At 47.1% G+C, this 27,336-nt stretch overlaps 2 protein-coding genes across 11 annotated transcripts in view; both read left to right on the plus strand.

Moving 5' to 3' along the window:
* LOC124471307 (NACHT, LRR and PYD domains-containing protein 6-like) overlaps positions 1-26,921 on the plus strand; it is a 332,215-nt gene extending 305,294 nt beyond the window's left edge. Inside the window, exon 12 of the mRNA XM_047025773.1 lies at positions 26,836-26,921. Within this exon, the coding sequence (XP_046881729.1) occupies positions 26,836-26,837 (2 nt within the window). The 3' untranslated portion in view covers positions 26,838-26,921. The remainder of the gene's footprint in view (positions 1-26,835) is intronic.
* LOC124471292 (NACHT, LRR and PYD domains-containing protein 12-like) overlaps positions 1-27,336 on the plus strand; it is a 1,476,309-nt gene that overhangs the window by 1,448,409 nt on the left and 564 nt on the right. For all 10 annotated transcript variants that reach the window (XM_047025728.1, XM_047025730.1, XM_047025729.1 and 7 more), the window contains 3 exons: positions 17,002-17,175; positions 26,507-26,562; positions 27,235-27,336. The exon at positions 27,235-27,336 is cut by the window's right edge and continues 564 nt beyond it. In XM_047025728.1, the coding sequence (XP_046881684.1) occupies positions 17,002-17,175; positions 26,507-26,562; positions 27,235-27,336 (332 nt within the window). The remainder of the gene's footprint in view (positions 1-17,001; positions 17,176-26,506; positions 26,563-27,234) is intronic.

A 27,336-nucleotide genomic window follows, 5' to 3' on the forward strand; every position in this document is an offset into this window, starting at 1 on the left:
ATCGCCCTAACCTCAGTAGGATTCTCAGGTGTTGGCCCTCACTTTGTCAATATTCTTTGGGTCTGGTTGCACACCTGAAGCAGATACAACATGTCCTAAGAATGTCACCTGAGATTGTACAAAGTCACACTTTGACGGTTTCAGTTTAAGGTTTGCAGCTCTGAGACGTTCAAACACCTCCTTCAACTGCAGCAGATGGGCAGAGAAGGTCTTACCGTACACAATTATATCGTCAAGGTACACTAAGCATGTTTTCCAAGACAGTCCCTGTAGTACAAGCTGCATAAGATGTTGAAATGTTGGGGGTGAATTTACTAATCCCATTGGCATGACTTTGAAGTGATAGAGAGAGCGGCCAGTAGTAAACGCCGTTTTTTCTTGGTCTTGTTCGTCGAGTTGGACCTGCCAATAGCCTGATGACAAGTCCATGGTGCTGAACACAGCAGAGCCACCCAGTGCATCTAGTGTGTCATCGGTTCTGGGCAAAGGGGGCGCGTCTTTGACAGTGACTGAATTTAGCGCCCTGTAATCAATACAGAAACGCCAATTTCCATCTTTTTTCCGCACCATAACCACTGGCGCAGCCCATGGACTATGACTCTCTTCGATTATGTCTTGTGCCAGCATGTCTTCCACTTGTGACTGGATCACAGACCGCATATGTGGAGAGGTGCGGTAGGCACGCTTTCTGATTGGTGAGTCTGACGTTGTATTGATTTTGTGTTTGACTAAATTAGTTCTTCCAAAGTCATTTGGAGTCTTGCTGAACACATCAGTGTATGACAGTAACAAAGTTACTGAAAAGTTCAGAAAACTGAGAATCTGTAAAACTGCCACACTTCACGTCAAATGGCAAAGACTGTGGAGATGTTGGTGATACCTGACAAACTGTCGGAGCAGCTGTACTGATTTCATTGTCCGTTACAGGGGTGAACTGTCCTAGCTGCATACCTGGTTGTAGCACAAGGGGGTGTTTGTAGGGTTCAGGACACGCACAACTGTAAAACCATTGTCCGCTCTTGCAAGTGTGCGTGCTACTGTAACCCCGTCCAGGAGCGGGTTGCACCAACAGGATTTAGGACTAGTCTTAAACTAAGACTGGCGTAACTCAACGTTCTATGTCTAAAATGATGTTGCGCCTGTTGCACCACGCTGACTTAAGCTGCTTTTTCCCTAAGTCTAGTCCTAAATGTTACGCCCTGTGGAGAGGAGTCTTATGTTAAAACAGAACGTTTTCTGTGTTGGTTTCTATAGTAGGCTAATTTTCACAAAACCGTTGAGTGCAGCTAAAACAACAAGTAGCCTATAACAATGGCGTGTCTAATTTATAGATTATATAATGAACGCGCTTTAAGACGTGAGAGAGTAGTGCGAGACAGAACTAACCCGCTGGATATGTACAATAATGAGGAGTTATTTCAGAGGTTTCTTCTCAGTAGGGTTGAGATTTTTTCTCTAGTGGACGAACTGTCCGACGATTTGCGCTTTCAGGCAGACCGAAATGCTGCCCTGACGCCAACGTTACAGTTTTTAATTGCACTGAGGTTTTATGCAAACGGTGCATTTAAAAACACCGTGGGGGACATGATCGGCGTGCATAAATCTACAGCTCGTAGAGTTATTCGTAGGGTCTCGCTGGCACTGAGTCGCCGCCTACCGCATTATGTCAACTTGCCTAACGAGGCCGAGGCAATCGCTGTCAAGCAGCGTTTCCGCCAGGTGTCTGGCATCCCTGGTATCATCATGGTAAAAATGTATGGGTATCATGGCAACGCACGTTCCATTCTAGAATTCCACGGTCACTTTCATGAACGCGCATGTTACCACCAGTCTTAGTAAAGACTGGTCGTAAATTCAGTTGGTGCAACAGGCGTTAGATATGGGCCTAAGACCGTTCTTAACTAAGACTGACTTAGGACTTATGACAGTCTTAGCAAAGACTAGTTGGTGCAACCCACTCCAGGTCTGTGTGGTATGGCTCCAAGAGACCATTGTATCCCGTAGGTGTACAGAGATGAGCAGCAACAGGCATCAGCTTCACTGCACAATGCATTTCACAGTGGGGAGGTATGGTGGTGCATTCAGTAACATGGGCAGAGCAGCTGTCTGGTGTCATTTCTGTGGTCTTCAGCAGAGGAAGATCTTGATTGTGAAGGTGGCACAAACCTCTGCCTAAATCTAGCACAGCACAATGTTGTTGCAAAGTCCCAGCCAGGTATAATAGTCTGCCTAACATTCCTAATAACTTGAAATTCATGCTGTAAGTTTAGTGAGCCTGGATGTAGTGCAATGTTCACAGTGCCAAGTGTGTCCAAATGTTGCCCTGTTACCGATTTGGATAAGCCTTCTGTTCAATGATGGAAGGGACATTCTTATATTCTCACTAATAAATGAAATGCTTGAACCAGTGTCCAACATAATATGCATGTCAGAGCCTTCTACTATTCCCCTGACGTAGGCAGTGAAAGTGTTGCAGTTTTCATGGTCTGTAACAGCAGAATTATTTTGCAGTGTATTTTGTTGGCCACAAGGTGGCACCGATGCACAATGTGAGAAAGGGGCTAGGTGGGGGCTAGCTGATGGATGCCCCACTGCATCAGCTAGTTGAAGTTTCTCTGCCGATAGTCATCCTGATACCCATGGTCATGGTGGTCATGTTGATCACCACCCCTGTCATCTTGGAAAGAGACACGCTTGCCTACTGGACTTGGGCTGTAGCGGCGAGGTTTCCACTTGGTCTGCCGTAGTGAGGTCGTGGCATGTCTTCATTGGAGTAGTTTGGGTGACGATCAGGTGAGAATGTGTAGTGTTGGTTATCTCTAGACATCTCTCCCCTGTGTGGAGAGTGTGGTCTGTCTCGGTCACGTCCGTAGTAGTCCTGTCTGCGATTGTCCATACTCTGGCGTGCAGAAGAATTCTGGTATGTCTCAGGAGACAGATGACGACGACCCATATGACTGGTAGGTAAAACTGCGAGCATATCTCTGTGCTCCTGGGGAGTATCCTTGGTCTCGGCCACGTGGGGAAGGGGACCTCTGATGACGGTTTGGTGAGTAGGCATGGTGGCGTGATGTCAGGGTTTGGGCATTAAGTATCAGTTTTAGGTCAGTTAGATCTTTGCTTAAGTGTCTGACGGTGTCGGTGAAATCTTGAACAACTTTCTGAAAAGGTGCAGTACTGTCTGAGATTGTGTTGACTGACAGGGTTGTGGCACCGCAGCTGTTTGCATGAGGGGTAGTTGGTGGCATAAGTTTAGCAGCCTGCCGGGCACGCTCTGCTTGAGTGGCAATATCAAAAGCCTCTTTGAATGTTTTTACTCCTCTCTCATGACACTTAATTTGAAGTTCCTGATCCAGCCCTGCCAGAAAACGTGTGAGTTTCATATATTCTGCAGCATTTGGTTCAAAGTCTGGAAAAGCCTCTTTCACTAGTCTACATACATCAGCAGCATACACTTCCATGGCCTCATTGGGCTTCCTACTACGGGAGTTAGTAAAAGCCTGGAAGGACGCCATTATGTCCGTTCTGCCAAAAGTATCTTGCAACTTTATCTTTGTTGCTGCAAACGAACGTGGTGTTGTAGAGGGCAAATTATCCCAGACAATGAAAAGTGCAGGCGGTAATCTAGTGGGCAACTCTGTCGCCATTACTGCATCCAGATTCACACCAGTGTCTCTGTAGCCTCCTGAATGACCTCGTAACGTCTGGCCCACAACTGGAAAGACTCACTTCCATCATTCGGAAATGGCGGGGGCAGAGGAACATCTCGAGCCTTCTGAGGGACCCGTGCGGCGGCGGCAGCAGCAGCAGCTCCATTCTCCTCTACTGACATTATTCAAATGTAAACTAAACTCACTTAGCACCTGTGGCAGGGAGGTGCAAAACACTAAACATATATGAATTGTAGTGGCGTTGAGTGTTTATTCTAACACGTTGCTCTCTATGCTCCAGATATGATGCAAACCAGCCGATAGCATGTTCAGAGAAGTTGAAGGTGGTCAATTTATTCAAGAGTAAATTGAGGTTCACGTTGACAGCTGAAACAACAGCCACAGAACCTGATGTCCCAAAGCTCCTTCCCCCAGGTGATGAGGATTCTCCTGCAACAAGTCAGGGTGTCATAAAACATCAAAATGACCCAAAAATCACCCAGACTTCATGTCTCCAGATGGACCCCCTGGTCAAACTAATCTCCATTGTATCAACAATCTTAGATAGCAGGCCATATAATATGCTACACACATCCTCCAGGGTCTTCGGTCAAACAGACATACCTGTAAATCCTTCATCCCCTCTCTTGATCTAATTAGTCTCAGAACATTCCAACAATAAACAAAGGAGCTTACAGTTTAACCACTATGAAAACACATTCATTTTACATACATATAGATCTTAAGCAAAACATATTACCAGAGTGCATTAAGAAGAGATGGAAATAAAATGTGCAAATGGATGTTGAACACAGATAATCAGTTCCAACTCAGTGCTCTTGATGTAACCCTAAACACCTAGACAGTGCCAGCCTCCCTGATTGCAGTGGCGGAACCAGACTTTATATATATCAATCTTTATTTCAGACGCCAAGTTCCATATAAAATAACAGACATAGAGCTATAAAAAAGAGAGAAAAACAAAAAGATAAAACATAGATAATACAGTGCATTAAAAAGTATGAAGACTTTTGTGCCAATGTCGTCTTAAGTTCGAAGTAAATCGATAGCAGCTCTTTAGAGGGTTGACCAGAGCCTCTACTATACAGTTCTCAGACTTGTCCAGTCGACACATGAAACCATACATCAGTTGCTTCAAGAGTGCCTCACAGGTTGGTACGTGCTTAGACACAAACAACTGACTAGCACTATGCCACCTAGGCACATTAAGTAGCAATCTAAAAGCATCATTGTAAGCTATTTTCAGTCTCTGTATACTCCTTTTCCTGTACATAGACCACAAATGAGCAGTGTACAATGGTGTTATGTAGGTTCTAAACAGGGAACATTTAACTGAATCTGAGCACTGAGAACAACTTCCTTAATAACATATTGGCCTGAGAATATATTTAGAGAATATATATAGCACTGTTGATACATATCGTTGTCATCTGTCCAATCATCAGAAATGACATGGCCCAGATATTTTATTTCCTCACAAACACCAAGGGGACTGCCAGATAAATAAAAGGTAGGGAAGGTTAATTTCCTGTTCTGATTACTTCTGACTATCAATATGGGGCTTTTCTTTGCATTATATTTTATATCATGATCTATGTCATACTGAGAGCACACCCTCAGTGTCTGTTGCAGCCCAGCACTATATGGGCTGAGTAGGACCAGATCATCTGCGCACATCAGATGATTGACAATAGATTCACCTACAAGACAGACTGTATTGTCTTATTCAGCTGGCTTGATAAGTCGTCCATATACACATTAAACGAAAAGGGAGATAAAATTCCTCCTTGTCGAACTCCGTTACCAACATGGAAAGGAGCTGATACAAGATTGTTCCATTTAACATGAAAAGTTTGATTGGCATACCAGAACACCAAAATCCTCACTAGAGGTTTAGGGACACCTAATTAGATTGTTAGCTTTGGAAGCATCAATAAAGCATAAAAATACAGATGAATTAAGACTTGTGTACCTAGAGACAATCTCCTTCAGAGCATAGACACAGACATCAGTACCATGTTTTCTTTTAAAACCAAACTGATTGTCTGCAGTCAGAATGTACATTTCCAATTTCATTAAAATAATTCTCTCAAACACTTTAGACAAGATACTAACCAATGCAATGGGTCAATAGTTGTCTATGCTGTTCAGTTTACCAGCCTTATCTTTAACAACAGGCACTAACAGCACTGACATAATAGAGTTCGGTAGAACACCATGAACCATAATTCCAGACACATGGCTAGAAATGGACTGAGTCTATAACTGGCATTTTTTAGATGCTCTGCAGAAATACAATCCATACCACAACCTTTGTTGTTGTCTAGCATGCGGATGGAATCATACATATCATAAATATCTACTGATCTAACTATCAAGTCTGCAGAGATACCTTTATATTCAGTGTACTTATATGTTATGTTATGCCAGGTGCCAGCATTGCAGCTGGCCGGTGTGTCTGTCTCCCTGGTCTCTACAGATAGGCCTACATTCACCCCAGCATCATGACTGAGCTGAAGCTCAGTACCCTGAGAGCGGGGGGTTTGCTCTAGTCTAGACGGGCCTCCGACTGCTCCTTTAACGCGACGAGGCTCATAGTAACGTCGGACAAAGGCCCCTGAGGGCCAGAGCAGTGGGTCATACATCTCTGCAACATCATTGCATTCGGCGGTGACACAAAAGGAGCTAAATCTGCTCTGTGTCGTCTCAATTTTTCGACACTTCACCTCCCGTTTCAGTTTCTCTTTTAAATAGTCACAGAGAGTGCTGGCAGCCAAATTGAAATAAAACTTGGTTGCGAATACGCTCACCATCTTTGTTTTGACAGCCACTATGTTGCTGACCACACCAGTCCCGATTATGACGGTCTTATTTTTCACATGCCTCGCTGGAGTCATCACAGTGCTAGGTGTAGGGCGGAGGGCAGAGGTCTCAGGTAGCTGCTTCAATCAACATCCATCCCTCACCACCTTGCTCCATGCAGGGGACTGTGCTTGTTTCTGGGCTATATCCACGGTTTGGGTTGGTTGACTGCTGTCGGTCTCACTGGTTGTCGGTAATGGTCTGCCATTAGCCATGGAGGATGTTGGTTCAGGGCCTAGGGGCTTCCCCGCCACAGTCGAAGGGCCTACCAAGGGATCCAGTGAGTTCGCCGCAGCATAGAGGAAGGTAGTTGAGGCCAAAGCGGCCAGGACTGGTGGCTTTTCCACGGCAGTCAGACGTTCGTCAAGGGTTGCAGAAACCACCCGCAATGTTTCACTGGCTGCTACCTGAGAGTTAACTGTTCTTTTTAGGTAGTCAATATCGGCGTTTATTTGCAGCATTTTGCAGAGAAGCGCTGACACGTCCATGTTATTATATGAAACAGCAGGTAGTTCATCCAGGAAATGTGACACAAATCTTGGTATATCTTCACCACATTCATTGACCACTTGGAGGCACATTTTGACATTGTTAATGTCCTTCTTTTGTCCTCTATGCGCTACCCAGCGTATGCTGTTTGGGAAGAGTTCTGACAACACAGTCTTAGAAGCCTCAATCTTTTCAGAACTGAAGCTGCTTGTAGCAAGCGAAACAATGTAATCGTGGCTCAAAGTTCACAGTTTAACCACAATAAAATTCAAAAGTTCATCCTCAACTATGACTTTACCGTCTTTGGTTTGGTAGATCTCCGGTTTAATCCGAGAAAACTTTTGACAAGACTCCTGCACCAGGCCGTGTTACTCCTGCACCATGCATTTTGTCCTATGCATGTATATATGGGGTGGCTAAGGGGTTGCCAGTGTAAAGGAAGAATTCGAGTGGCACTGTGTCGATCTGAATAGTCAAGGGATATGGTTTTAATACAATTTATTAGACTATACAATTACATATGATTTAAACAAAGTACTTTGTGATCCGTCTTGGCGAAGGGTGTGATAGCCACAAATCGTTCGCAAGAGTGATGATCAGCCAGCACACATGCACTGCCTTATATAAACTTAAGATCAAATGGCATTCTATATGGTCAATCAATCAATGAAACAAACTCTGTGATTGGCCAACTCAACTTGGTGACAGTTTGAAACAATACATCTCCCTAGCAATTGTTTCACTGTTCTTTGATGGGGCATATCTCCCCAAACCAGTAGATAATAAAGCCACAGGGGTTGACCAGTCAAATGGTCAACTGTCCTTTGTGTGACCATCTTCAAACAATACTTTTAATTAACACAAACAACGAAACAGGACACAGTCCTTCTAGCCAAAGTTCAGAGCAACTGTCTCATTGACCCCTTACAGTAACCAGAGGACAGAAGGCCATATAAAATGCTTCACCCATCCCCCAGGGCAAGCTGCCCACAGAGCCATCAGCACCTCACATTCCTTTGAACTCAACTTAATTATCTTGCCTTCCTGTCTCTTACCAATGAACATAGAAGATTATAGATTTCATACACATACATCTATGCATATGACCAACATTTCCATTACACCAGGGATACTTCAGGGGGTCCACAGACCAAGACTGAAAATGTGTGTATAACCTTAGCCTGGCATCTTGGCAGTATAAATTATTCATATGATGCTGATGAGAAATAGAAATTAAAATTCACTCAAGCCTGAGTTCTTCAGTGTGGCCTGTTTATCCAAAGCAATTCATTTCTTTCTTACACACACTGTACTGTACTCACAAACTGGAGAGAATGTGGTCACTCTTTTTTCCATGAATATATAATCTGGGTCCAACGAGGTTAGAGGTTAGATCCTTTCATGAATCTTTTACATTAAAACATAACTATTAGTGTATACTCACACAAAAAATGCCACAACCATCAAAACAAGAACCAACATTTTAAAGTGGAAAAAAACTTTGTGTAGGCTTACATGTGTGGCCTACAAACACAAGCTAAATTCAGTGACTGACTGCTTAGTATGCTCTGACCTGGTGCCTGTAGCCTCGGGGAAGGAGCTGCTCTGAGGTCTTGAGGTGGTGCAAGGATGCATGATGGTGCATGGGGTCTATTTCCACCTGATCCTGTTTGCTCAGCTTTTTAAAGAAGTCTTCTATCTCATCCCTTCTTTTAATGTTTGAAGTGAACCCTAAGCAAAAATAACATATAGGCCTACACATCCAATTATCCACATTTGAGTCCAATCTCAATCTTGAACATATCCCCATTATTATCTTCAATCAACTACCAGCCTTCAAGTTACTAGATCATGGCCTACTCTGAAATACACTACAAACAGGCATTATACAATAGCAAACAGGGTAGCTATCTGACTGTAGTGTTCATCTTTTATAACGTTAATAGATTGATAAGGCATCTCATCAAGGAATCTTAGCTGTTTAAGTCCCAACATAGTGTAGCGACCCATACAGAAAGACGTGTGTTAAATGTTAGGCTGTTAGTTGGTTGTTTACCAGCAGTGTTCGCGGGGTCCGACATGCCAATCAACCTGCTGTCTGCCATCAACAGGAATGCCCGGAATGTTCGGATGCCCGGAATTCTGGTGGTTGGCGAAGGTTAGGTTAGATTGTAAATTATGGCTACTTATATTTTATTTTAAATCCCCTTAGTATTAGCTCGACTTTGCTCCTTTTGTATAGTTAGTCCACATATTTAAGTTTCAAGATTCCTATATGTTTAATGTATGCACCTTCCTACCAAAGTAAATTCCTTGTCTGTGCAAACATTCATGGCGAATAAAATCCCTTCTGATTCTGAGGGGGTTGGGGATGGAGCATTCGAAGTTAAGACCAGGTTAACGCCTGTTCTTTCTGTTACGTCTGGGTTTCAAAAGAGACAGTCACTATTGTTTTGTGGCCTGCCTTTCTTTTATTTAGCGTGGGCTAGGGCCAAACAGCTGTTCGGTTTACTAGTAGCTGTACCTGTCGTTCCCCCCGACCGATCCGGGGATCTCAGCTAGGATTGAGGCCCGCCTCGCAGACATCTCCGCCTGGATGACCGAGCACCACCTCCAGCTGAACCTCGCCAAAACAGAACTTCTCATCATCCCGGCCAAACCCTCCATCTCCCACGACCTCTCAATCACCCTGGGATCTGCGACGGTGACCCCCTCATCCTCTGCCAGGAACCTTGGGGTTATCATGGATGACGAGCTCTCCCTCACGGCCCACATTGCTGCGGTCTCCCGGTCGTGTAGATTCACCCTCTACAACATCCGGAAGATCAGGAGATACCTGTCTGAGCACTCCACCCAGCTGCTTGTCCAAGCACTTGTCCTCTCCAAGTTGGACTACTGCAACTCGCTGCTCGCCGGTCTCCCAGCATGCGCAACCCACCCTCTGCAGAGGATTCAGAACGCAGCGGCCCGCCTGGTCTACAACCTACCCAGACGCTCCCACGTTACCCCGCTCCTCATCTCTCTCCACTGGCTACCCATCACGGCCTGCATCAGATTCAAGACCCTGGTACTGACCTTCCGAGCAGTGAACGGGACTGCACCCAACTACATCAAGTCTCTCCTGCAGCCTTACACCCCCACCCGCCACCTACGGTATTCTTCAGACAACCGCCTGGTGGTTCCACCGCTCAAGACCGCCCGCTCCCAACACAAGCTCTTCTCCTGCCTGGCCCCCCAGTGGTGGAATCAACTCCCCACCTCCATCAGAGACACAGACTGTCTCTCCACCTTCAAGAGAAGGCTCAATACGCACTTGTTCCGGGAGTACAACCGTACTTAGGAATGGTTTGCTGAACCCAATGCTAGTTTCCTCAAGGATCACAATGACTCTTGCTTAGAGACTGTTGCTCTTGTTGGTTAGGGTTAGGGTTAGGGTTGAATAAATGTAAAATGTAAATTTAAATCTTCCATGAACATCATGAACATGATAACAGCAGTGGACCAGAAGTAGTAGTGTGCAGTATTGGAGCATGTCAAGCCAATGTAGCGGGGTTTGCACGTTTAAGATTAGCAATACTTAATTTATGATAAAGTATCTAGTTCTTGGGGGCACCACCTCTGATTCGTAAAAGGGACAGAGGAAACCTTGTTTAATAATATTGAATAATAATAGCACTCGTAATAATCAGTCTAATCTTAAGTAGTGAATTCTATGAAAGTAGAGCTGATCAGATAACATGAGGGATACGCGGATATTACACACAATGATTTATTTCAGCAAATGTAATTGGGATGAACAAATTATGGGTTAGTTTGGCTAAAACATTACAGAAGGTCCTATACCGTTACGGAAGCGGGATACACATATGAGAGAGCACGTGGAGAGGGAGAAGGGGAGAGGAGAGAGAGAGATAGGCCTCAAAACAACTGGACAGTTTATGCAATGGTAGGGTAATCCTAACGTGAGTCAGGTTAAAATCATTTGCAAACTACAATCAACCGTAACAAATTCAACCACAATATGCCAATGTTCACAAGTAAGAAATTTAGCAAATCGCAGTTACTTTGGTCGGCTTGAAGAAGGGTAGAGTCGGTTTCGTTATCGTCCAACGAAAATAGAACGGTGGAATCTTTTGTCAAAGCTCCGGGCGCTCAGTGAAGTTGCAGGTTAAGAGGAATAGGTTAGAGAGTGACGCGTTCACCTCAAGTTAATTCCTACGAACAAGCGGGGAGTGATTGTTCATCTTGGGTTTTTATAATCCAAGAAATACGGGGTATCCCTTTTTGAGGGTGAACTTTTCATTGGTCAGTTTACCTGACTGGGCGTTGTCCTAAGATAAGATAGGTGTGAAGTGGTCGGTAGATTGAAGTCAATATTTCAAATGTCCATGGAATGCTTAAACTTCAAAATTTAACAATACAACGTTCAGAAATAGTTTTGTTAGTATGGTACAATCATTTTGATATCAATATTGACTGACTTATCATAACCGGAAAGGAAGTTTCATTAAAACATCAAATTACATCAACACAGCATTTAAAGGTAAAGCATTGATTGTCACACAAATTCCAATAGTTCTTCTAGTGTCCATATGCAGTATTGCTTTGAGAGATGTTTGTAAATCCATTAAATGTATGTTTTGGGATAAATCCTTTATAATTCAGAGTTTCTGGAGTAGGGAGGTTGAGAAAGGTGAGCCGTTGTCTGGCTCTTCCCCCACTTGGGGAGGGGAACACCAGGTATGGCATCAGCCCCTTTGAGGCTTATCCAGAAGATAGTGGCATTGTATGAGACATCATATAATGCAGTCAGTCGTCCTGGTGATCAGTACTGTGTCTTACTGAGTGGGTCAGAAATGGTTGTGTTGGCGGTTTGACTCTCTGCTACACCAACTTCCTTAATATAAGTGTACATCTTATTACGTGGGGGGGTATCTGGAGCTGCCTCTGCCATTCTTTCAAATCGACTCTCCGCCAAGAGACCCGCCCTCCTCTGACTCTGATTGGCCGTGATCCTGAAACAAACCGATCAAACCAACGATGGCAGCGAGTATTACCCAATCAGCAATTTGTATTGATTCAAAACGGGACGCGCTATTTCATTCTCAAATACCGGACGATTCCGTATTTTAAGGGACGGGAGGCAACCCTAGGATGGCACATTCACACGTGCCGTTGCAAGGAGATTTGATGTGTCTCCCAGCACAATCTCCAGAACATGGAGGAGATTCCAGGAGACAGGCAGTTACTCTAGGAGAGCTGGACAGGGCCGTAGAAGGTCCTCAACCAATCAGCAGGATCGATAACTGCTGCTTTGTGCAAGGAGGAACAGGTTGAGCCAGAGCCGGCCTAAGGCATTAGCAAACTAAGCGGCTGCTTAGGGCCCCCATGGCCACCAGAGGGCCCCCAAGAGCACATGAAACTACAGCTTGATTAAAAAATGATATATATTATGTTAATAGTAATTATACAAATTCAGAGGGGCCCCCAAATCAATTCTGCTTATGGCCCAATAAAAGCGTGGGCCGGCCCTGGATTGAGCACTGCCCGAGCCCTACAGAATGACCTCCAGCAAGCCACTGGTGTGAATGTCTCTGCCCAAACCATCAGAAACAGACTTCATGAGGGTGGCCTCAGGGCACAACGTCCTGTACTTTGTAAAGCTCTCTCTTGGAAGTCGCTTTGGATAAAAGGGTCTGCTAAATGAATAAATGTAAATGTAGTGTGCCCTGTGCTCACTGCCCAGCACCGTGGAGCTCCATTGGCTTTTGCTATAGAACACCAGAACTGGCATGTCCCTCACTGGCGCCCTGTGTGCTTTTCACAGATGAGAGCAGGTTCACCCTGAGCACCTGTGATAGACGTGAAAGGGTCTGGAGAAGCCAAGGAGAACACTGTACTGCCTGCAACTTCATTCAGCATGACCGGTTTGGTGGTGGGTCAGTGATGGTCTGGGGAGGCATATCCATGGAGGGACGCACAGGCCTCTACAGGCTAGAGAACGGCAGTCTGACTGCCATTAGGTATCAGGATGAAATCCTTGAACCCATGGTCAGACCCTACGCTGGTGCAGTAGGTCCTGAGTTCCTCCTGATGCACGACAATGCCCGGCCTGATGTGGCAAGAGTGTGCAGGCGGTACCTGGAGGATGAAGGAATCGATACAATTGGAATGGCCCTCACGATCACCTGACCTAAACCCGATAGAACACCTCTGGGACATTATGTTTAGGTCCATCAGACGCCGCCAGGTTGCTCCTCAGACTTTACAGGAGCTCACTGATGCCCTTCGACAGATCTGGGAGGACATCCCACAATCGTTCCTAAGACATTACACTGTCTTAAATCAGTATAGATATCCAACATCAAACATTTTCACATTGAGATCTGATGTGTTTTCAAAGTGTTCCTTTTAATTGTTTTGAGCAGTGTAGGTCAGATGGCTGAGCGGTAAGGGAGTCGGGCTATTAATTAGAAGGTTGCCGGTTCGATTCCCGACTGTGCAAAATGACGTTGTGTCCTTGGGCAAGTCACTTCATCCTACTTGCCTCAGGGGGAATGTCCCTGTACTTACTCTAAGTCGCTCTGGATAACAGTGTCCACTAAATGTAAATTTATTTAGCAAGAATATAAAATGTTGAAATACAGAAAGACATAGGCATGATGGGGTTAAATGATTAACCGTTATCCATGAACAGCATCCGAATATAGCAGTTCCTCTTCTCTCAGGATGGAAGGCAGCCAACAGGTAGTTATGTTGCTCTTTTGGAGCAGAATATAATTATCTAATGACCAAACAGAATTAAATAAATACTGATAAGCATTCTGTTATTTTAAAATACATACATTTATTGGGTAGCTATGTTTTTTGGCATACATTTGGTTAATTTCACTTCCATTTAATTCCCCTTACATTTTTCAGAAGAACTTGCTGTTATTTTAATATGATAATATTGTCCAATAGAATGACGTGTTTCTTGGCATGCTAAGTCATGTGATCTCTCTCTGATCAGTTAGCCGTGTTTCTAGAAAGAACAGCGTTGGAGCCTGCGATGTAGGCTATATCTGCTCAGAAAATTCAAATATAAGAAAAGTCTAACATCTGAAAGTTTAAGTCAACAAAAAAGGACTTGCTAGTCCAGAACAAAAGAAGTTCACAGGTTTTTGACTATTATTTAGAAGAAGTTTACCTCAGGATAACCACAGGATATTTGTGGTGTATAAACCAGGACATTTTGAGGCTAGCTAATACTAGTAATAAAGAGCAACTGAGGTGGGATATTCTTCAGTTGGAGTCCAACTCAGTGAAGTTTGCCAGGTAAGCTGATATTTCACCGTTTTATTTGTAAAATTACATGTTAGCTAACTTAGTTGACTGAGGCAGGGTACAGTATGGGGACGGGAGCAGGGGCGGACTGGGGAAAAAAAGTGGCCCGGGAGTTATACTGTCAGACCGGTACACTCAGTAAACGGCGCGTTGCCCACTCAATACATGCGCATTGCCCGTGTATTGCCCATTAACGCTGTAGAAAGCTCAATTTATTTGAAGAATGCTTAACAGCATGTATTTCATTATGTTAGGTCATTAGATAACGTTATTACACGGCTGTTCTTAACGCTGTAGAATGCTCCATTCACTTGAATGGGGCTTCCCAACGTTCAACAGTGAACATTTTTTTCATATTTGACCGTTGCTATGCATATTTGACCGCTGTCAAGGGAAGTGGCCTTTTTGCCTCGGATTCACGTCTTTCGTAGCACTCCGCAAGTAGTCCGGTAACTTTTCAACCCCAGCGTACTCCGTTGCTTAGCGACGTCAGCTGATTTGAAGCCTAAAGAATGTTCAACGTCTATGAAGTTCAACGTCTTTGGCGAACTATTTCTCTGCTGATCAACACAAGCCTACGAATGGTAACAAATAAAATGTAAAAAGACACACTGTGTTAAGTTATTTGTTTTTGACAAGTAGCCGTGTAATAAGCGGGATAATGTATAGAACGCCGTAAAGCGTGCTTGATGCTGGCAGTACACACTCTCCCTGCGCGTTGAACTTCAGAGTTTCCATCTCCGTCAATCACACCAGCGCAGGTGACGACAATGTCCCTTGATTGGGGATAGCGGCCAGGTTTTGTGGAATACAAAAACACTTTTTCCGTTTGAAGCTCAAGTTCTATCAAAAGGGCGAGTTCTCACTTAATGTTTCTAGTTTTCCAATACGTCTATATCGTTGCCATTTTACACAGGTAGTTTAAGAGTGATCTTACCCTGACACAATGTGTCAGATTTTCCAGTCCTTATTTGCCGTTTAGTTGTTATTATTGTTGCCTCCCCGACACCGGTGGTTATAAACCAGAGACTAGACGTGCTATTTATCAGTTAAGACTTTTATTGTCTCGATAAACAGGCAGTTATTTAGGCTTTTGCCCACGCTGAACTAACCCTCTTTACTAAATAGAACACGTTAACAACAGCTAACACAATAGAGTACAACGGTTGCTAATAGTAGTAGGACACAGGTTCACTACAACAGCCACAACTTAAGAGCCCCGAACCCACCCAAACTTCCCCTTATATCACCTGTTGTCACCCCGGAACTTAAAGGTGACCCCCGTACTCTACCAACAATGTCCTGACATTCTTTCCCACTTCCTGAAGTACAGGGTCGCCACATTATTATGCATAGTTGTAAAATGTAGATTGACATACCAGGTTTCCCAATGTCCTTGGTGGTGTGTTCTCTGGTCTGGTGAGAACTGTGTGCCTTCCCTCTACCTGTGCCCCTTCCTGTCACCTGTGTCCCTAAATATAGAACCCTGTGCCTTCAATGACTGCCACCCAGTGTCCAAAATATACTGACAGTTCTATCTAACCAAAATAATATGACAAGCCAATAAGAAACACAAATGCCTCCTACAGTTATGAAAGTGGAAGATAGATGCTGTCTATTCTGCTGGAAAGCTAAAGGAGAACTACATCTTAACTACAGTTTAAACATGAACTCACACAGGGAGATTTATTAAATGATTTGGTCACCACCTCAGTATACAGAGGAATGGCCATTTTTGTTTATTTTTGTGTACGTCTATTAATTGTAAAGTGGTATGTTCACGTCAACCAAGAGGCCAGTAGTGATGTGTCGTTTGTGAACAATTCCTTCATATTGAACAAATCTTTAGAATGACTCCGGAGTAACGAGTAGTCTCAGTGAGTGATTCGTTCATCTTCTCATGGCAGCACATCGGGACTTTTTCATTGGCTCAGTAGAGGAAACAGAAAGGATTCGTTCACCTCATTCACTTTCACGTGACTGCTAGGTTTAGCATAGAAAACGTGAATAATTTGAGTGATCATAACAGGTTTTGTTATTTTTTACTTTACTTACAGTTCAGTGCAGTGTAATAGTTTGCCGTGATAATTAAATGCCAGTGTGATAATAAGTGACCATTTCAAATCATGCAAACTGTCATGATGTATTGTTTTTAATGAGGGAATTTTCCTTTTGGAATATATTATCTGCCGCATAATTCCCTTCCCTATAGCCTACTCTAATTTATCTTGGCTGGTTTAGATGCACTAAGATGTCTTCCTTTGGAATATGATAACTGTTTCAAATAGTGGACATATTCAGGCCAGGGAATTGGCTAATTGATTGAATTGTTGAGCAAACTTGCTTGTTCTTTATCCTCAATTTTGTATTATCATCCCAACATTCCCAATACAAAAGCCATGTTGTACAAATATATAGATTTATTGTCTGTATTTATAACAATGTCAAAAAGGTAAACTTGTATTGTTGAGTGGGTGCACCCGCAATGACCTTGTCTACTTGAACCCGTCTTGAATGAGTGGGATTATGTGGGTCACTCTGTCTAATGAGGGGAGGTGGAGCTATGACAGCACCTGCCAAATGAACCCCTCTGTGCTGACTCACTCTGGAGGCCCAGATGGATTCTGTCACTATATTGATCCTCTTTCTACAGGCTGTCAGGCTGTCTGGTCACAGAGGAAGGCTGTGCTTCTCTGGCCTCTGCTCTGAGGTCCAACCCCTTCCACCTGAGGGAACTGGACCTGAGCTACAATCATCCAGGAGAAAAAGGATTGAAGCTGCTCTCTGCTGGACTGCAGGATCCACACTGCAGACTGGAGAAACTCAAGTAAGGAGATGTTTGTTTTTTATATACCTCTTAATGTAATGTCGCTTAACACTGAACATATATCAAACTACGTTAATAGGCTTTGCATTTCATAATGATACAATTAAAAACTGTATGTTTACTCTACAATCTACAATATGGTTCAACTATGATTGTAGCCACAATCATAATTGTATTTCCAGAAGGCGGGTTTAGTGAAAACTGAGTTTTTAAACCCTGAGATGAGGGAAACTCTGGGTTTTTAGCTCCAGAAAGAGAGGTCACTAAAAGCAGACGTTGTCAAATGTAGCTCAGCTCAAACCTAGGCCCTAGTGTCGGTTTGAAGTGAATGTAGCTAAGGACTTCAACGAGCAAAATACATGGAATCAGCAAGCGCGACCAACAGAGTGAAAAACCCTGTTTCATTTTGTCAACATATTAGTCCAAAGTTTTTACAAAGGGCACTTTGGATAGCTTATCTATTTTTCATCCCTACGCATCACCCACACTATAAAACTACCCATAACTAAATAACGAAACGCTAGTCTGTGGGACTGAGTGCACAGCTTCAATGCGTTGCATTGGCAACATACGGCTCAAGAAGCTGGCAATATACGTAATTCCCTCTGTTAAGAATCTATATCTTTCAGAAAGATACTCATGAGGGAATGCGAAAGGGTTTTGTTGGTCTCTAAATGTTCTGGCTCTTCTGAGCGCACCTCTCACTATCCGCGCACCAAGCTGCACAGGATCTACTATGAACGGTGACGACATTATCGTCAAGAATGAGTTAATGGGCGGGGTTTCATACCGGTTGATCTCTGATCTCCAACTTATCCTGCTCCCGACCAGGTGAGCCGTTCAGCATGTGTTACCATGGCGATCTACCCCGGTAACAAGTGATCCACCGTCCTAGTACAGAAAACCCTGGGTTGAACCTGAAGTTACCTCGCTAACGCCAAATCTTGATTCTTAGTGCAGGCCCCATGTGTGTGTCTAGGGTCACTGGGTCACCAACAAACACAGAGCAGGTGTTCTGTCATCCTGTATAAAACACATTTATTTCTCCCTCCCTCCCTCCCTCCCTCCCTCCCTCCCTCCCTCCCTCCCTCCCTCCCTCCCTCCCTCCCTCCCTCCCTCCTGCTCTGAGAGCCCAGTCATATTACTGGTCATAAATGTGGTGTTTACAGTGTATGCATGCATGTGTGTGTGTGTGTCCATGTGTGTGTCTAGGGTCACTGGGTCACCAACAAACACACAGCAGGTGTTCTGTCATCCTGTATAAAACACATTTATTTCTCCCTCCCTCCCTCTCTCCCTCCCTCCCTCCCTCCCTCCCTCCCTCCCTCCCTCCCTCCCTCCCTCCCTCCCTCCCTCCCTCCCTCCCTCCCTCCCTCCCTCCCTCCCTCCCTCCCTCCTGCTCTGAGAGCCTAGTCATACTACTGGTCATAAATGTGGTGTTTACAGTGTATGCATGTGTGTGTGTGTGTGTGTGTCCGTGTGTGTGTGTGTCCATGTGTGTGTCTAGGGTCACTGGGTCACCAACAAACACACAGCATCTTTATTTCTCCCTCCCTCCCGCTCTGAGAGCCCAGTCATATTACTGTTCAGCCAGGCTAGCTAGGGACTTCAACAAGAAAAAATAAATGGAATTAGCAAGCGCGACCACTACCAACTACGCCAAAGAAAAGCTAGCTATTCGTTGACGCGGGTGACCTGTTACATACTTGCGGAGTGAGTTTCACCAGTTCACACCGGTTACACGTGCACGGAGAGAGGGGCTATTCACAGACAGGTCTGTTGTAGTGAGAGAGAGAAGATTGTTGTTGAAGCCATATAACACATACGGATGACATGAAATTCTACAGTTTTCCATGCAGAGCTAACCTGGCATTGACTGAACATCTCACTGTTAATCTGTGCTGTGGAGGTTGATGGACCCTCCTTCTCGTAATGCCCAGTCATTAAAAAGGGGAAGAATGGGACAGTTGTTTTGTGCACATAGGATTGTTTTACTTCTTCTTCACCTGTAGTAAGACGTTAGCCTGGTCCTAACCCAACTCTCGTACAGTTCATTTGTACAGAGAGTCTGGGCTCGCTCCATTGACAAGCGTTAACTTCCTTGAAGGCGGGTACTCTGTTGAAGTTTAGAACTATTGGATCTGCCCAGAGCCACTCTGGATCTGTCGTAACCAATCGGTAGCGTTCGCCTTGGCCAACTCCTTCACCACTGTCAGAAATATTAATCTATCAAGCATTGCACAGTCAGTCGGTGAACAAGTTAAGTAAGCTTTTTTGCTTGTGGCCGGCCCACAAGGAGACAAAAACATCACACGCCATTGTGCTACAAGTTTATCTGCTAGCATGTTGTGCTAGCGAGCTATTTAAGCAGCCCCGCTCTTTACAGTCATTGGCTAAGACAAAGGCATGCAAATGTCCCATTGCTCTTCTTCATTGGCTCCCTTGCATAGACCTGGCGCGCGTGTGTGCGTGCGTGTTTGAGTGTGTGCGTGCGTGTTTGAGTGTGTGCGTGTGTGCGCTCTCTGACCCCTGCAATCCTGACCATATGATTAACTCTTTAAAGGCCTCCAGTAAGATAGTGGTGAAGCCCAGGTCCCCTTGTTTACGTAAGCCAAGTGTTACCCAGAGTTCACATTTGGGGTTAGGCCTCTCTTTGCACACACAAAATACTGTAAACAGAATCATTCTTAAACAGGATAACAGTTACATCTTTTCTAACAACCACTAACGGAGCAAGCTGGAAAATCAAACGAACCCCGTGGGGAGCAAAGATTGTTCTTGCTCCGGCTTTAACTTCTGGATATTCGGCAGCGTTGCCACAACGGACCGAATGGCTTCGCTCGTATCTTTCTCCGCCGCCATTACTGAACTACAACTCAAACTAGGCATCAACACGACATCAACGTCATCGTTCTCAGCCACTCCCTCTGTTTTCTGATTGGACGGTAAAAAGTTGACTTGAGACATCGACTAATATACGAAAAGCCCAGACGGAGTACAGTTTCAAAATGAAAATTGAGCGGAAGTACGTAGGAGGGCAGAGCCAGGCTAGTAAGACGTGTGGTTAAATGTCAAATTAATACACTGCATTGAAATGTACTGAATGAACATTGCCCCTTTTGCTGTTGCAGTTGTTTTTCTGCTTTCTAAAAATGTCTTCATACTCGCCTGCACGCCAGACAATTTCTATTTCCAGATTAGAATGCCAAATGCCAACACCATTACACAACACAGACAGTGTTTCCCACAGATTAGAAATCTATTTGGGGCGGGGGGGGGGGGGGGGGGGGTTGACGTTGTTTCATGTCAGAACGGGGGGGTTCAAAATTATTCCTACGTTAATAATATAATATTTCGTTATATATAATATAATCATTTGTTACACAGACCGTTATCATATTAAATATGAATCTGCAACTGCCTGCAACTTCATTCAGCTTGACCGGTTTGGTGGTGGGTCAGTGATGGTCTGGGGAGGCATATCCATGGAGGGACGCACAGGCCTCTACAGGCTAGAGAACGGCAGTCTGACTGCTATTAGGTATCGGGATGAAATCCTTGAACCCATGGTCAGACCCTACGCTGGTGCAGTAGGTCCTGAGTTCCTCCTGATGCATGACAATGCCCGGCCTGATGTGGCAAGAGTATGCAGGCAGTACCTGGAGGATGAAGGAATCGATACAATTGAATGGCCCTCACAATCAAAAAACTTTTTTTTTTCCATTTTGATTTTGGGAGCGTCTGTAAAATGAAGCCCTCTTTAGATTAAAACGTATTTCCATCAAAACATGTGGTATCCTTTCGTTCCTAAAACATTACACTGTCTTACATCAGTATAGATATCCAACATCAAACATTTTCACATTGAGTTTTGATGTGTTTTCAAAGTGTTCCTTTTAATTGTTTTGAGCAGTGTAGGTCAGATGGCTGAGCGGTTAGGGAGTCAGGCTATTAATTAGAAGGTTGCCGTTTCGATTCCCGACTGTGCAAAATGACGTTGTGTCCTTGGGAAAGTCACTTCATCCTACTTGCCTCAGGGGGAATGTCCCTGTACTCACTGTAAGTCGCTCTGGATAACAGTGTCCGCTAAATGACTAAATGTAAATATATTTAGCAAGAATATAAAATGTTGAAATACAGAAAGACATAGGCATGATGGGGTTAAATGATTAACCGTTATCCATGAACAGCATCCGAATATAGCAGTTCCTCTTCTCTCAGGATGGAAGGCAGAGCCAACAGGTAGTTATGTTGCTCTTTTGGAGCAGAATATAATTATCTAATGACCAAACAGAATTAAATAAATACTGATAAGCATTCTGTTATTTTTAAATACATACATTTATTGGGTAGCAATGTTTTTTGGCATACATTTGGTTAATTTCACTTCCATTTAATTCCCCTTACATTTTTCAGAAGAACTTGCTGTTATTTTAATATGATAATATTGTCCAATAGAATGACGTGTTTCTTGTCATGCTAAGTCATGTGATCTCTCTCTGATCAGTTAGCCGTGTTTCTAGAAAGAACAGCGTCGGAGCCTGCGATGTAGGCTATATCTGCTCAGAAAATTCAAATATAAGAAAAGTCTAACATCTGAAAGTTTAAGTCAACAAAAAAGGACTTGCTAGTCCAGAACAAAAGAAGTTCACAGGTTTTTGACTATTATTTAGAAGAAGTTTACCTCAGGATAACCACAGGATATTTGCGGTGTATAAACCAGGACATTTTGAGGCTAGCTAATACTAGTAATAAAGAGCAACTGAGGTGGGATATTCTTCAGTTGGAGTCCAACTCAGTGAAGTTTGCCAGGTAGGCTGATATTTCACCGTTTTATATGTAAAATTACATGTTAGCTAGTTTCTAAAAATGTCTTCATACTCGCCTGCACGCCAGACAATTTCTATTTCAAGATTAGAATGCCAAATGCCAACACCATTACACAACACAGACAGTGTTTCCCACAGATTAGAAAGCTATTTGGGGCGGGGGGGGAGGTTGACGTTGTTTCATGTCAGAACGGGGGGGTTCAAAATTATTCCTACGTTATTAATATAATATTTTGTTAAATATAATATGATCGTTTTGTTACACAGAACGTTATCATATTAAATATGAATCCAAAATTATTCACATCTTCACAAAATCAACAACAACAAACAAATAATTTCTGCATATGCTGGTAGCAACGCTAATGCTAAATCATTTAACTGGTCGGCTCCATGACGCAGGGTAAGTAGCTAGCTCCTAAGACTTCTCACCAAAAGCACGAAGGGAAACCTTTGATTAGAGGTCACATGAAATGCTGTATTTGGATGCTTTTATATAGGCCTTAGTGGTCCCCTAATACTGTATCTGAAGTCTCTTACCCGAAAGTCAGCCTTGGTGCAGAATTATAGCCACTACGAGTAGCCTAGTCCCATAATGAGCTTTCCTCAGAACACGCTGTTTCTGTGTCTGTAGCTTTGAATGCTAAATGAGGAGGAGAGGCGGCACCATGCGCTAATGTTTACAGTGGATGTATCGCAATGGCTCGTAGACCCGTTGCAGTAAGATGCCTCGAATTTGCCCATTCTCATCTGATAACCCTGGTTTGCAGAGCTGCACACTCAGTCATTTCAATGTGGGGAAAGGCGGATATCTCACGCCATAACACCAACAGCAGAACGTTATCCACATAACAACGAAGCGTACAACACTGCGTTACAGAATGTGTATTCACACACATACTTAATGCTATCTACCTTTACATTAGCGACAGTACCTCAGCTGATGGCTGCAGAGCTAATGTTACAGCCAGATTCTAAGGGTAGCAAGCTAGGTAACCATATGGTAAGCAACAAAATGTTTGTAGCTGGACCATAGAGTACTGATCCAGAATTTAATTTCAGACGGTCAGCAAGGCCAACTTTGTATTGGCTCAAGTTAAGGAAACAGTGGTGGCTGAAATGTCTGAAACAGAGCGTTTGAGCCTTCATTTTCTCAAAGGGGGAGAAGAACATCCAGGGCTTGGTTTACACCTATCGAAAATTCTAGCCACTAGGGGACCAAAGGCAGGCTAGGGGAACTCATATTAATGTTAAATAACCTCCTAAAGTGAAGTTTTCATGTCACCTCTCAGAGCGGGGGGGGGAGGGGAGGACTGACCTCTCAGAGCGGGAGGGAGGGAGGGAGGGGGGGGAGGACTGACCTCAGAGCGGGAGGGAGGGAGGGGGGGGGGACTGACCTCTCAGAGCGGGAGGGAGGGGAGGGGGGGGGGAGGACTGACCTCTCAGAGCGGGAGGGAGGAAGGGGGGGAGGGGAGGGGGGGGGGAGGACTGACCTCTCAGAGCGGGAGGGAGGGGGGGAGGGGGGGGGGGGAGGGGAGGACTGACCTCTCAGAGCGGGAGGGAGGGGAGGGGGGGGGAGGGGAGGACTGACCTCTCAGAGCGGGAGGGAGGGAGGGGAGGGGGGAGGGGAGGACTGACCTCTCAGAGCGGGAGGGAGGGAGGGGAGGGGGGGGGGGGGACTGACCTCTCAGAGCGGGAGGGAGGGAGGGGAGGGGAGGGGGGGGGGAGGACTGACCTCTCAGAGCGGGAGGGAGGGAGGGGAGGGGGGTAGGGGAGGACTGACCTCTCAGAGCGGGAGGGAGGGGAGGGGGGGGGTGGAGGGGAGGACTGACCTCTCAGAGCGGGAGGGAGGGGAGGGGGGGGGGGGAGGGGAGGACTGACCTCTCAGAGCGGGAGGGAGGGAGGGGGGGGGGAGGGGGAGGACTGACCTCTCAGAGAGGGAGGGTGGGGGGGAGGGGAGGACTGACCTCTCAGAGCGGGAGGGAGGGAGGAAGGGGAGGGGGGGGGAGGACTGACCTCTCAGAGCGGGAGGGAGGGGGGGAGGGGAGGACTGACCTCTCAGAGCGGGAGGGAGGGAGGGGAGGGGGGGGGGAGGACTGACCTCTCAGAGCGGGAGGGAGGGGAGGGGGGGGGGAGGGGAGGACTGACCTCTCAGAGCGGGAGGGAGGGGGGAGGGGAGGACTGACCTCTCAGAGCGGGAGGGAGGGAGGGGAGGGGGGGGGGGAGGACTGACCTCTCAGAGCGGGAGGGAGGGGAGGGGGGGAGGGGAGGACTGACCTCTCAGAGCGGGAGAGGAGGGGAGGGGGGGGGAGGGGAGGACTGACCTCTCAGAGCGGGAGGGAGGGGCGGGGGGGGGGGGGGAGGACTGACCTCTCAGAGCGGGAGGGAGGGGGAGGGGGGGGGGAGGGGAGGACTGACCTCTCAGAGCGGGAGGGAGGGGAGGGGGGGGGGGGGAGGACTGACCTCTCAGAGCGGGAGGGAGGGGGGGGGGGGAGGACTGACCTCTCAGAGCGGGAGGGAGGGGAGGGGGGGGGGAGGACTGACCTCTCAGAGAGGGAGGGAGGGGAGGGGGGGGGGGAGGACTGACCTCTCAGAGAGGGAGGGTGGGGGGGAGGGGAGGACTGACCTCTCAGAGCGGGGGAGAGGGAGGGAGGGAGGGGAGGGGGGGGGGGAGGGGAGGACTGACCTCACAGAGCGGGGGAGAGGGAGGGGAGGGGGGAGGGGAGGACTGACCTCTCAGAGAGGGAGGGTGGGGGGGAGGGGAGGACTGACCTCTCAGAGCGGGAGGGAGGGGAGGGGGGGGGGGGGGGGGGGAGGACTGACCTCTCAGAGCGGGAGGGAGGGGAGGGAGGGGGGAGGACTGACCTCTCAGAGCGGGAGCGAGGGGGGGGGGGGAGGGGGAGGACTGACCTCTCAGAGCGGGAGGGAGGGGCGGGGGGAGGGGGAGGACTGACCTCTCAGAGCGGGAGGGAGGGAGGGAGGGGAGGGGGGGGGGGGGGGGAGGACTGACCTCTCAGAGCGGGAGGGAGGGAGGGAGGGGGGGGGGGGGAGGACTGACCTCTCAGAGCGGGAGGGAGGGGGGGGGGGGGGTGGAGGGGAGGACTGACCTCTCAGAGCGGGAGGGAGGGGAGGGGGGGGGGGGAGGGGAGGACTGACCTCTCAGAGCGGGAGGGAGGGAGGGGGGGGGGAGGGGTAGGACTGACCTCTCAGAGAGGGAGGGTGGGGGGGGAGGGGAGGACTGACCTCTCAGAGCGGGAGGGAGGGAGGAAGGGGAGGGGGGGGAGGACTGACCTCTCAGAGCGGGAGGGAGGGAGGGGAGGGGGGTAGGGGAGGACTGACCTCTCAGAGCGGGAGGGAGGGGGGAGGGGAGGACTGACCTCTCAGAGCGGGAGGGGAGGGGGGGGGGAGGACTGACCTCTCAGAGCGGGAGGGAGGGGAGGGGGGGGGGAGGGGAGGACTGACCTCTCAGAGCGGGAGGGAGGGAGGGGAGGGGGGGGGGAGGACTGACCTCTCAGAGCGGGAGGGAGGGGAGGGGGGGAGGGGAGGACTGACCTCTCAGAGCGGGAGAGGAGGGGAGGGGGGGGGGAGGGGAGGACTGACCTCTCAGAGCGGGAGGGAGGGGCGGGGGGGGGGGGAGGACTGACCTCTCAGAGCGGGAGGGAGGGGAGGGGGGGGGGAGGGGAGGACTGACCTCTCAGAGCGGGAGGGAGGGAGGGAGGGAGGGGGGGGGGGAGGACTGACCTCTCAGAGCGGGAGGGAGGGGAGGGGGGGGGGAGGACTGACCTCTCAGAGAGGGAGGGAGGGGAGGGGGGGGGGAGGACTGACCTCTCAGAGAGGGAGGGTGGGGGGGAGGGGAGGACTGACCTCTCAGAGCGGGAGGGAGGGGAGGGGGGGGGGGGGGGGGAGGACTGACCTCTCAGAGCGGGAGGGAGGGGAGGGAGGGGGGAGGACTGACCTCTCAGAGCGGGAGCGAGGGGCGGGGGGGAGGGGGAGGACTGACCTCTCAGAGCGGGAGGGAGGGGGGGGGGGGGGGGGGGGGGAGGACTGACCTCTCAGAGCGGGAGGGAGGGAGTGAAAACCTCATGATGTCGGCCAAGTGAATTTAGGTTTCTAATAGCCACAGGAATGAAAGAATCTCTGGCACGACCAGTTCTTAACCTAGGTAGCCTAAAACAACGACCAGAAGGGAGCAAATCAAACTCTCCGGAAAGTGGGTGATCAGGGCAGTTTAAAATGTGTCATCACCCACTTTTCGGAGAGTTTGATTTGCTCCCTTCTGGTCGTTGTTTTAGGCTCTGGAAGCGATAACTCTGAGCTTCCCATCTCATCAAGGGTTCATCAAGTCAGAGTTCAGGGTTAGGCTCAGAGTTAGTAAAACCTGCTTTCTGGAATACACCTCTGATGATGAGAGAGAAACAACATGTTTACTTAGAAAGTCAGTTGCTAAGTCACTTATCAACAGGTGAAGTGTATTTTCATCATTCCTCTGCTTATCCCTGCAGTGTGGATCATGGTGGAGAGTGCTGGATCAAACCTGGCCTTGTGAAGGCCTGGAGATGTGAGTATTGACTGCTACTTGGTTCTAGTACACAAGGTCATACAAGGGACAATACCATTAGTGACTTGGACACTGTCAGAAATAGACACACACACCAACAAACAATGTAAACACTACTTTTAGAAGCAGTAATTTAACACAATTAATACATTCAATTAATTCAATACTGTTTACGTCTGTGTGTGCTATGTCTCCTCCCTCCTCCCTCTCCCCCCTCTTCCTCTCCTCCCTCTGCTCCCCTCTGCTGTCCTCCCATCTTCCCCTCCTCCCTAGAAAGATGGAGTGATGGGGGCGTATCAGGAAGGAGATGAGGGATGATGGAGAGAGTGATGTGGAGGGAGAGAGGTAGCATGTGAGGGAGAACAGAATGAGAGGGAGAGAGAGAGAGAGGAATGGAGGGAGGGACAGAGAGCAGGGTAGAGAGGTAGGAACAGAAAAAGAGAGAGAGAGAGAGAGAGAGAGAGAGAGAGAGAGAGAGAGAGAGAGAGAGAGAGAGAGAGAGAGAGAGAGGAATGGAAGGAGGGACAGAGAGCAGGGTAGAGAGGTAGGAACAGAAAAAGAGAGAGAGAGAGAGAGAGAGAGAGAATGAAAGGGGGAGGGCAGGAAGAGGGAGACATTCTAATGTGAATGATGATGATCAGTAATATATTGTGTCTTGGTCTCCCCCATCAGATGCCTGTGAGCTCACACTGGACCCAAACACAGCATACAGAGACCTCTCTCTGTCTGAGGAGAACAGAAAGGTGACAAGGAGGAGAGAGGAGCAGCCGTATC

This window comes from Hypomesus transpacificus, chromosome 9, assembly GCF_021917145.1.
Source record: "Hypomesus transpacificus isolate Combined female chromosome 9, fHypTra1, whole genome shotgun sequence".
NCBI classification, from domain to species: domain Eukaryota; kingdom Metazoa; phylum Chordata; class Actinopteri; order Osmeriformes; family Osmeridae; genus Hypomesus; species Hypomesus transpacificus.